Raw genomic sequence first — 11,491 nt, forward strand, 5'->3', positions numbered from 1 at the left:
ATGAACTCTTCTAAATCCATTTTGCTGGCAATATACTTGTTCATAAATGACATTCCACTGGAAATGAGAAGGTGGTAGGCATTCACATATAACTGTGACAGGCACAAAAGCATATATTTAACCAACAGTGAGCAGACACTTATGAAATAATCAATTCCCCAAACTTACAAAAAAAAATGGCAAGAGGAACTAAATGTTTGTTTTTAGCAAAATACAAGGCAGGCCTTTCTTTCAGATCCTTTCTAAGGTACAGTTACAACAGCACACAGATAAAATGAGTGACACATTGAAACTTCTTCCGTTTTCCACTTCCCCATCTTTAACCAGTGATATATGTATCTCAAGATTATATTTCAGTTTGAATTGAAAAAGCAAGCCAGTTTCGAGGCCAAAAGCAAGGCTCCTGGAGGCCGAAAACGGGACACAGGAAAGCCAAAAATGGGACACGTGGAGCAGAGGTGGTATCCAGCAGGTTCTGACCAGTTCTGGAGAACCGGTAGCAGAAATTTTGAGTAGTTCGGAGAACTGGTAAATACCACCTCTGACTGTCCCCACCCCCATCTATTCTCTGCCTCCCAAGTCCCAGCTGAGCGGGAAGAAATGGGGATTTTGCAGTATCCATCCCCTGGAGTGGGGAGGGAATGGAGATTTTACGGTATCCTTCCCCTGCCACACCCACCAATCCATGCTATGCCACGCCCACCAAGCCACGTCCTGGTAGTAAAAATTTTTGAATCCCACCACTGACATGGAGGCCGAAAACAGGGGCCACAGAGGCCGAAAATGAAGTGCACAGAGGCTGAAAATGGGACATGCAAAGGCCAAAAACGGCTGAAGGATGGGGGCCGGTGGGTGAGAGGGTCTTCAGCAATATTCCCTCCATAAGATACACAGACATTTCCCTCCACTTTTGGGAGACAAAAAAGTGTGTTTTATGGAGCGAAAAATACAGTAATCAAAATTCAGATGCTTAGCAACTGGTTCATATTTATGACAGTTGCAGTGTCCTGGAGTCATGTGATCCGCTTTTATGACCTTCTGACAGGCAAAGTCAATGGGGAATCCAGATTCACTAAACAACCATATTACTAACTTAACAAATGCAATGATTCACTTAACAACTGTAGCAAGAAAAGCAGTAAAATAGAGCAAACTTATTTAACAAATGTTTCACTTAGCAACATAAATTTTGGACCCAGTTTGGTTGTAACTCAAGGTCTACCTGTACCACTACTTCTCACTTACTATCTTTACTACTTCCTCTATGCAAAGCAAAGATGCAAAGATGGCCTAGTATTATCCACGGACTTCAGTGGCAGGTCAGGTAGTAATTATTGCAGGAATCCTGTTTTGAACAGTAAGATCAACCATGTTTATCCATAATCTATAGCCCACTTTGCAAATATTTTTCACAAATAAAACACATTTACGTCAAACATAAAATCCCGTGTAGTACCACATCTCCACCTTGCTCCATATTGGCTGGGGAATTCTGGGAATTGTAATCTACACATCTTAAAGTTGCCAAGTCTGAAAAATGTTGTTCTGCACATTTCAGACAGAACAGATTGCAAAAGCAATGAAGGACATTCCCTTCATGTGAAGCACTTGAAAAAGGTTATTTCTCAAACGCTGGCCTGTGAGAGGAGTGGCTAGTCCATGGATGATCCAAAGCTTTTTTATTTTAGGTCCCAGAAATGCCTTCTAATTGTACCTCCCAAATATTGGTCACAGAATTAACTCCTGTTGTGAAGCAAGCTATTATAGCCGGTCACATCTACCTGACCCACTAGAACGAGGAGCAAGGAATGCTACAGGCCTGGTCCCCTAAGGAGATACATCTGGTGGGACCCAGAAGGAGGGTCTCCTTTTCCATGGTGGCTCCCTCTCTGGAACATCATCCTCTTGGAGATTAGACTGGCCCCCACTCTAACATGTTTTTGGAAGGCCCTGAAGATGCGGTTCTGCCAGTGGGCCTGGGCAACACAGAGCAGTGTGGAGCCCGTTGAATGGTTAGTATGAATGTGTATTGTCGTTGGGGTGGGGTGGGGTTATTATTTTTTTATTATTTTCCTTTTAATTTCTTTTTTATTGTTTTTATATCCTTCTAAGCCACCATGAGTCGCCATGTGCAAGTAGGTGGCAATATAGATTTCCTAAATAAATAAATACAGCAAAAGAGTGCTGGCCTAAAAACCAGTGAGCTCTCATCCTGCCTTAGGCATGAAAGCTGGTTGAATGACCTTCAGCCAGTCACTCTGTCTCAGCCCAACTCACCTCACAGGGTGGTTGTTGTAGGAGAAGGAAGGAGTACTAAGTATGCATGTTGAAGTGATGAAATCCAAAAATTTTTTACTACCGGCTCTGTGGGCATAGCTTGGTGGGCATGGTGTGGCTTGGTGGGCGTGGCAGGGGAAGGATACTGCAAAATCTCCATTCCCACTCCAGTCTGGGGCCAGCCAGAGGTAGTATTTGCCGATTCTCTGAACTACTCAAAATTTCTGCTACCGGTTCTCCAGAACCTGTCAGAACCTGCTGGATTTCACCCCTGGCTTGTTGCCTTGAGTTACAGATAAATAAAGGTGGAATAAAAATCAATATTATATAATATATATCATATCAGCTACAAATCCTGCAGTGGTGTAGGAAAAAGTAATAGATATGAAATGGACCTGCCCACTTTGCATTCTCTCCTATCCCCCCAACTGCAACTTTCAGGGGTTCCCCAAAGTAAGAGGCCTTGCTAGGAAATAAAGTTACCCAACCCTATGCTAACACAATAATGGGAAACTCCCAAAACTTGTTAAGAGAAGTACATTTACAGTATGTTCGCCTTGCTGAGAAACATCTTCCAATCTGCCTCTTTTTCTAACAAATGTTGCTACAAATGTTATAATACAGTGAACTATTACCCAAAAGGTAATCCAGGTTGGATGGGCTTAATATTTGAACAGGAGGTCACCCACTAAAAAGCCCAAGTCTTATATATTAGACTTGGAAGTTGGAAAAACATCCCACTGGAAGGCAATGGCAAGCCACCTCCATCAGATAGCCAACAAAATACCATATAGTTCTATCCATGTAGTTAGAAGGAATTGAGCTCAACCTGCAGGATTCCACATCTGTCAGATGCAAAAAAACACCAGGTCCACATGTGGTCCAATTAAACTGCTTTATTGCTAAAAAGTCAATGTACAAGAATATTAAATTTAACAGTTAGCACCTGCTTGAAGTTATATACGGGTCAACAGAAGTCAAGCATGGGTTGAACTTAATCTGCTTGTGGCTACATAGGGATTCAAGGGTGATCCTTCTTTTATCTCTGCCCCCAGGTTCTGCCACTCCTCCTACAACTTCAGACATATTAGGCTGTTCCATCATGCAGGAGTTGATGGGGGAGCCTATTCATTTATTAATATATCTATTTTGCAATAGTTTTAAAGAGCAGTAATTTTCTGAGATGTAGATCAGCATGCAGTACAATTAAAAACAAGATCTTTACATAAGAAAAACAAGATGGTTGCTTAAGTAACAGTCTTCCTAGTGGTACATGAGTTCCTCTAGGGCAGGAGTCCCCAACCCCCAGGCTGTGGCTCAGTATCGGGCTTTCAGTCCTTCAGAACCAGGCTGCAGAAATGCAGGTGTGCATGTGTGTATGCGCATCCCCACTTGCGTAAGCAGCAGGCATGTATGCCTGCTGCTCCCACAAATTGACACAAATTGAGCTGTGCGTGTGCACTTGCCTGCCATTTGCACACAACCATCCACTCTCCTCTCTTCCTGGCCAATCCATAAAGCTGGAAATGTCAGAGAACCCTGCTCTAGGGTAACAGTTTAGCCCAGGGGTCTCCAACCTTGGTCCCTTTAAGACTTGTGGACTTCAACTCCCAGAGTCCCTCAGCCAGCAAAGCTGGCTGAGGAACTCTGGGAATTGAAGTCCACAAGTCTTAAAGGGACCAAGGTTGGAGACCCCTGGCTTAGCCCTTTATATTCATAAAAATGACTGAGAACCCCCAAGAGATTTATGTGAGTTATATCTATGTTTATGCATTAGAACTTAAAAATGATAAATTTTAAAATGTAACTTTACAGATTCTGTAACAGGGTCTCAGGGACACGCACACCCCCAGGAGTCCCCATATCACAATTTGAAGACCAGTGCCCTTGGGAAAGCATGGCCATTGCAGGGCACAATAGAAAAGGCCTGATTTCTGGTCCACACCCCTTCCACTCATCCTGTTCTTGATTGCTGCACCAGATAGAGATTCCAATTTGAGGAGGCAGCTCCTGATGTAACCCAGCATCACAGCAGACATGTAATGATCAGCATTTTTAATTGGGCTCAGAAGCTACTGGTAATCAATGCAGTAAACATAACATGATAGTAACTCTACTATTAATAGTACTACTAGTAACTATAATAGTATAGGTCTGTCTGCACTCTGACTGGCTGCAGCATCCTAGTCACCTTCAAAAGCAAATCCATATACAACACACTGCATGTAGTGTTCGTGAGTTAACATTGCCCTGATTTTGTTGTCCAAGCAAGGCCATAACTGGTGTGTTAGCTGAAGACAGATGCAGATCTCTCGGCCACACCCTCTGCTTCATCTTCAAGTAGGAGCCACAACTCCAGGAGGATCCAAAGTCATAAATCAGCTTCTTCCAGTAGCACACAACCTGAAAGGCTTGGCCCAACTTGGTGAGTTGGGAAAGAAATACGCTGAACTCCATTTGTATTGAAACAGTTACTTTTACTAATGGCCAAGTGGTTACAGGAGCAAAGCTAGATCTAAGTTTGCTTTTGAATATTCCCCAAGTTAAGTTTCCCTTCTCTGTTCCACCCCCGTTATCTCCCAGTTGTCCAGTCACATTCAAAGATGATGTTTTGCTAACTGTCCCAGCAAACAGTTGGACAGATGGACAGGCATTGGATTCTATTCCCAGGACCTTGGGATGTCTCGGGGCAGCACAAAGATCACTTTCAGTTTCTCCCCATGACATTAGTCTCCCCATGACTCCCTCATCGCATGACTTAAGGCAGACAGGCATCTAGCAAAGCAGAGTGAGTGAAGGATAGCAGTTCTGACACAACCCAGTTGACCGTAACCATCATGGCCAATTAACACATGCTGTGAATCTGTAGGCTTCTTATGCAACTATTGCCAGAAAAAGAATGGTAAGGTTTGGTCTGATATGTCTGCTTGAATCCAAAGTATGATAAGATGGAGCATAATCCACAGTGAACTAAACTGAGAGACTGTGAAAGATGAAGTGGCTGATAGTTGATCCACAAAACCTTTTTTACATATTCTTATTTATGTGATGTATGCATAACGTTATAATGTATCAGAACTCAATATAATCAATGTAACAAATGTATCTTAAAAATAATGGAATGCAATAATAAACAATATTTATTTAAAAGGCAATAAAAGACAACCAGAAGGATGGGTTGTGAAAAAAGAGGGATTCACGAACTGCATTAAGACATAACATGGTGTTTGGCTTAGCACATTATCCTAAGCCACTATAGTTTATGCTTGTTAGAGATATACAATATTCTTCCTTTCTTCTTAAGAGGTCAGGGTGCCATGCCCAGTATTTCCTCCTTCAATTGTATCATCACAACAAACCGCCTCTGACTACAATGAATCCAGTCAAATGTGGTTTCTTCATACATTACGGTTAAGGTATAGTGTAGTGCAACTTACAAACTCAAAAAGCAAAAAGTATGAATTTCTGACCTCCATATTATCAAAACCCATAGTAAGTCCCATTACATAGGCCCGGTATGTGTCACAAAGGCAAAACTGTACAAAAAAGGTAAAATGCGTTTTAGATATTTCGGCAGTTTTTGACCCTGGAAATCTGAATCCTTCCAGCCTCTGCCCCACAAGTATTTACGGCTTTAAGGATAAAAGTGCCAGGAGCTGGATCGTCCCTGGAAACAAATTAGCAACTAGTGAAAGTTCCTTAGCATAATCGATTTTCGGTTTCATTCTTCTCCGCAACGATCTTTCTTTCCCTTCCTTGCGAGAGCGTAGAGAAGTTGGCTCTTGTCCCGAGTTTTCAGGCTACGTGACTATCCTTGGCCCTTTTTTCTTATCTTTTTATGGCAGAAAGGGGCTGGGAAAGTATTGTTTACCGTGTGATCTCACTTCGCAAGCAATAAAATGGCCGTTTCCTTTATAGAAAATTTAAGACTAGGCCTCTTTCAACGTTTTGATTAATTTAAACCAAACCACCGCCGACCGCAAGAACACAAACCAGCTCATTTCCACAATCTCTTTTCAAATAATGGAAATTGCGCATGCCTGGCGTTCTCGTAGCGGGAGGGGTAGTTTAAAGTGGCTGCAGCCGCTTCGAATTAGGACAAAGGAAAGGGTGGAGCCGATGCTGTGCAAATCCCGTAGATCGGTGGGCGGGATTGCTAGCTGGGGCTTTTAAACGAAGCAAAATTGCGCTTTGCCCGCGCTGTTCTTGCAGGTCCTACTGTTCCGTTGCAATGGCTGGTGTCTCGAGGTATAGTCTGGCCGGCATGAAGGCGCTCCCGCTGGGGGCTTCGGAGCCCATTGATCTGGGCTCGCTGCGCGGGAAGGTGTTGCTGGTTTCCAACGTGGCTTCGCTCTGAGGTACAACGAGCCGGGACTTCACTCAATTCCGAGAACTGCAGCGGCGTTTCGGCTCTCAAGGGCTCACCGTCCTCGCTTTCCCCTGTAACCAGTTTGGTCACCAGGTAAGGTATCCGCAGGTGACAAGCCTTGACGGGGGAAGAGCTCGTTCGGCTGCTGGTGAAAAAAGGTAGCCTGCAGCGACCGGAGCTCCTTCACTGTGGGAGTAGTCGCAAAGGTGCCTTTTTTTTCCTCTCTCTCTCTCAAGAGGCAACTGGACCTTCTGGTTTTTCTTTGAAGACCTTTCGCTTCTCATCCAAGCAGCTGCTCTGAGAAGAAGCTTCTTGGACGAGAGCTGAAGAAGAGAGCTTGGATGACTGAGAATCTCCATAGACCTTCACTGTGGAGCAGTTTTTGAAAGTTGAGCGGAGGAAGGTTGTGTGAATGGTCGCAATCCTAGGCTTGTAGAGGCTCACTTTAGGAGCAGGAATGTAGGCTCTTTAAAACATTCCTAGCTGGAAACAAGAATATATGGCCTGTTTGGGGACATTGGAAAAATACTCTATAACAGTTTGAAGCTGGTTTTTTTTTTAATTATTTCCGTGTTTCCAGAAAGTTCTGACCGACTGAGAGTAATCAAAGCCCTCAGATAGAAATAACTCAACCCACTTGTAAATTTAGCGAAATGAACGCAGATATTGACACTGGGGGTTCCTTTGCCTTCGCTTCTCTTGGAAAGGCTCATCCTTAACAAGGTCCTCTCATGGTGTGGGAGTTGTATGGTGTGGGAGGACTATTTTCCTCTGTGATGCATTGAAGTCCCAACAGGAAGTAATGCGCAACAATTCAGAGTGGGTGCCTTGGAGAACCTTTTTACACTAGAAAAAGACCTAGTCCAAGGACTCTTGCACAATTGCCTTGCTTTCTCTAAAACAGTATGTCATATTTGAAAGCAAGACTGACCTGCTTTCCAATACAGTACAGTGTTTTAGGATAATACTCTGAAGTTACACAGTGAAGGGTCTAGTCATCTTTACAACCATTCCCATTTTCCTGTTGTACAAATTCTCTAGGGAAAAATGGTTTTGCAGAATTTAGCCTTCTGCATGTTGGTCTGGGATAATGAGATTTATACAAATTACCAAGTACTTGAATTAGAGAAGAGAAAGGAAAATCTATTTGAAAAATTAATTCTTTCTGTGAGTTATCATTTAATGTAACTAGACTACTAATATCTAGGTTTGATATAGTCAGGTTTTTTGGACTGGAACGAGACAGTTACAATGAAGAGCAGCCTAACCAGCAATTAACATATATGCTTCACCTTCACAATTGTCATTGTTTAGAATATGTAGATTGGGGAATCACAGATATTAGCGGCTTTTTGTCAGAAGCATTGCTATGCCTTCTGTTGAACAAAAAGTTTTTGTTTCTCCTCCTCTAGGAATTTTAAACATGCTGTGTAGTCTGGACCTTGCTCAAGCATTATGAAAAGTCTGTATAAAGTGATGAGATACATTAAACTTGAATAAGTTTTCAGAAGCTAACTGTAGCCCAAAGATTCCAACCTAAATTATTCCAATGCTAAATTGTGCTACTTTCAGCAACTTGCCTGTGGAAATTCTCAATAAAGGCTTTTTGTAGCTGCACTAAGAGGAGCATGTAGGAGGATTTATAGCAAAAAAAATGACGTCACTCTGCAAAAATAGGATCTAAAATGTGAAAGTACATGAATAGAGAGATGCTTGATAGTGCGGACTATAAGGAGTTAGTATTTGATAATTCAATTGCATTAGGCAGAATCACTAACTGAAATATTGTTTCTGCACAGCATTTGATCTCAGAAGCTGCATAACTACCATAACAGGTAAAACTTTGAAAAAAGCACCTGTAGGTGAAATAATTGATATTTTCTGGATAAAAATATTTGCCCTGCAGCATAGCTATTAATAGAAGAAAAAGGTGACTGTATTGCAAAATAATAATTGGCAGCTCTGCTAATGCTATAATGAGCATGTCTGGATGTAAATCATATGCTTTTCTGCCTTGTTACAGGAAAATGCCACCAATGAAGAGATCCTGAATTCCCTGAAATATGTCCGTCCAGGCAATGGATATGAGCCCAACTTCCCCGTGTTTGAGAAGTGTGAAGTCAATGGGGAAAAAGCTCATCCTCTTTTCAAGTTCCTGAAAGAATCATTGCCTGTCCCACATGATGATTCTGTGTCTCTGATGACCGATCCGAAGTTCATAATTTGGTCTCCTGTGTGCCGCAGTGACATCGCATGGAATTTTGAAAAGTTCCTCATTGGTCGTGATGGGGTGCCTTTCAAACGGTACAGCAGAAGATTTGAAACTATCAAGATGCAGGAAGATATTGAAAAGCTGCTTCAGCAAACTTAGATTGGACCAGACAAAGTCTTAATAAAACTTCCCTACATTTCTGCTTTAGTCTAGGTTTTTAAAAGTATATAATGCTACCCATAATGTAAGTTTAACTGTAACTTTCCATATTAAACTAAATTCATAAATCTAGAAAATGCAGAAGATAGATCTGCAAATCATTCAAACGTCAGGGAATAGAACTGAAGTGTACTTAGAAAGATTTCTACAATGTGAGGTAGTCTTCAATGTTACGCCCCTTTCTACATTTCTTGTTTTGCTGTGGTTCTCTAACTGTTCGGCTGGTAAGATTCTACTCTCCATCAAAATTTTATTTATGATGGTGCTTCTTCTAAATACTTGATAAGCACCTGATGAACCTTTAAAATTTTGCATGTGAAGTTGTAAATTATAGCAAGTAGAACAGTTTGAAATCAGTGCTTTCAATGCTACCATGCACCAATAAAATCTTGAAATTGCATTAACTATTCAGTGTCTTTGAGTGCTTTCAAAATCTATTTCAGTCTGATTTATGTTTTATAATTTTGTAGCCCATCCAACCTTGAGATTCCAGGCAGCCATGTAACAGTATAAATATCAGTTAACATTTAGAAAAAATAACAAGCAGCATCTGTCAAGAGGGACTCTAAAACATTCATCTGAAGTTGAAAGCCTGGGGGACAAAGAGATTTTGATAGCTTCTCCCACCTAGCTTTTATAAAGTACTGTGAGACTGGGTAGACGTCTCCAGAGAGGAAAGATCTGCTTCACTCACATCCTGTTAAGCATTTTTTCAGGGTTGGAGGGGAGGGGGTGTGTGCCCCTCAGGAAGCTCTTTAAAGATATTACTGGATGGGCAGAGTTAATCTTGAAAGTGAGGCCTAATACAGCTGTAAAGTGTTTTATAGGTGATAATAAGCACTCTGAATTCTCTCAGCCCTTGGAAAGAGACAAGGGCAACCTTGTGAAAACCTTGTCAAGAAAACTGGGGATTTGTCCAGACACTTGTCAAGAATCAAAATCTGATTTATAGGCACGTGTATATTAAAACACCTATAATCGCCTTATAGGAAGTAGTAGCAATATATACTTGATTTTGGCTGACCAACCTTTAAAATCCAAGAAGAGCTGGACCTGTGTACTGCATTGGAGATTACCAAGAAATTCTAAAGGTATAGCCTAAAGAAGAATTGGAAAAAATATTATAGAAGGTCATAGCAAGCCATTTCCATGTTCCAATAAAAAATCAGAATAGAATAGAATAGAATTTTTTATTGGCCAAGTGTGATTGGACACACAAGGAATTTGTCTTGGTGCATATGCTCTCAGTGTATATAAAAGAAAAGATACCTTCATCAAGGTACATTTACAACACAAATGATGGTCAATATATCAATATAAATCATAAGGATTGCCAGCAACAAAGTTACAGTCATACAGTCATAAGTGGAAAGAGATTGGTGATGGGAACGATGAGAAGATTAATAGTAGTGCAGATTTAGTAAATAGTTTGACAGTGGAGAGAATTGTTTAGCAGAGTGATGGCCTTCGGGGAAAAACTGTTCTTGTGTCTAGTTGTTCTGGTGTGCGGTGCTCTACAGCGTCATTTTGAGGGTAGGAGTTGAAACAGTTTATGTCCTGGATGTGAGGGATCTGTAAATATTTTCACGGCCCTGTTCTTGATTCGTGCAGTATACACGAATCAAGAAGAATCAGTTACTCTTCAGCTCAGAAGTACACAAGCCAAGTATAACATTACATGCAAAACAGAATCAAATAATCAAATAACCAACTAGCAATAGCAACTTCAAAATCTCCATAAATCAAAGATTGATCAAATTTGGATAATTATACTTCTAGGCAGCAAATGAGTTTCAAAACGTTCAAAATATTAAGGCAATTGTTTGTGGTCTACACAACTAGTTTGCAAGAATACTTGCTTTAAAACAATGGGTGGCAAATTTAATAAATCATCTGCTGCTACTACCTAATGCTAAAACTATCATGCATCACATGTATCATGAGGCATCAAAATATCTCTTAAAATAGGAAATGTAAGATCACATTTCTTGACATTAAAAATCCTAAAACAAGGCAAAAATGCTGAAATGTGAAATTTGGGGTTTTGTGATGACTTTTTACATTTTTTTAATTTTGTAAATAATGCCAATGCCATTCTAAAAGATATGTAATGATGACTGCAGGTACTGGTACTGCATTACCAGTTCCTACCCTATATCAGGCATTGCAAAGGACTTTAAGGAAGGAGAATGGTGGAAACAATTGTCTTTAAACTTTTGAGAATTAATGGCCACCTAACAGGGTCTCTCCCTACAATTATTCTGTCACTGACTAAGAATAAACGTTAGTTTAGTCAAGCACCAGATGGAGGGAAAGAACAATAAGTTCTCCATCTTGTATTTGGAAGAGATATTTTAGATTGGAGATTTCATCATTGCTTACAGACTGCCTGTGTGGATGTACTAAAGCAAATA

The 11,491-nt window shown here is 41.0% G+C and overlaps 1 protein-coding gene across 1 annotated transcript; it reads left to right on the top strand.

Annotated features, from left to right (window-relative positions):
* The first annotated feature begins 6,404 nt into the window (after positions 1 to 6,404).
* On the top strand, positions 6,405 to 9,482 carry GPX1 (glutathione peroxidase 1). The gene is made up of 2 exons (XM_058172667.1): positions 6,405 to 6,739; positions 8,670 to 9,482. The coding sequence occupies exons 1-2, from the start codon at positions 6,509 to 6,511 to the stop codon at positions 9,015 to 9,017; spliced, it is 579 nt and encodes a 192-aa protein (XP_058028650.1). The 5' UTR covers positions 6,405 to 6,508; the 3' UTR covers positions 9,018 to 9,482.
* Positions 9,483 to 11,491: the final 2,009 nt, after the last annotated feature.

The sequence above is a fragment of the Ahaetulla prasina genome, chromosome 2 (assembly GCF_028640845.1).
Source record: "Ahaetulla prasina isolate Xishuangbanna chromosome 2, ASM2864084v1, whole genome shotgun sequence".
Lineage (NCBI taxonomy): Eukaryota > Metazoa > Chordata > Lepidosauria > Squamata > Colubridae > Ahaetulla > Ahaetulla prasina.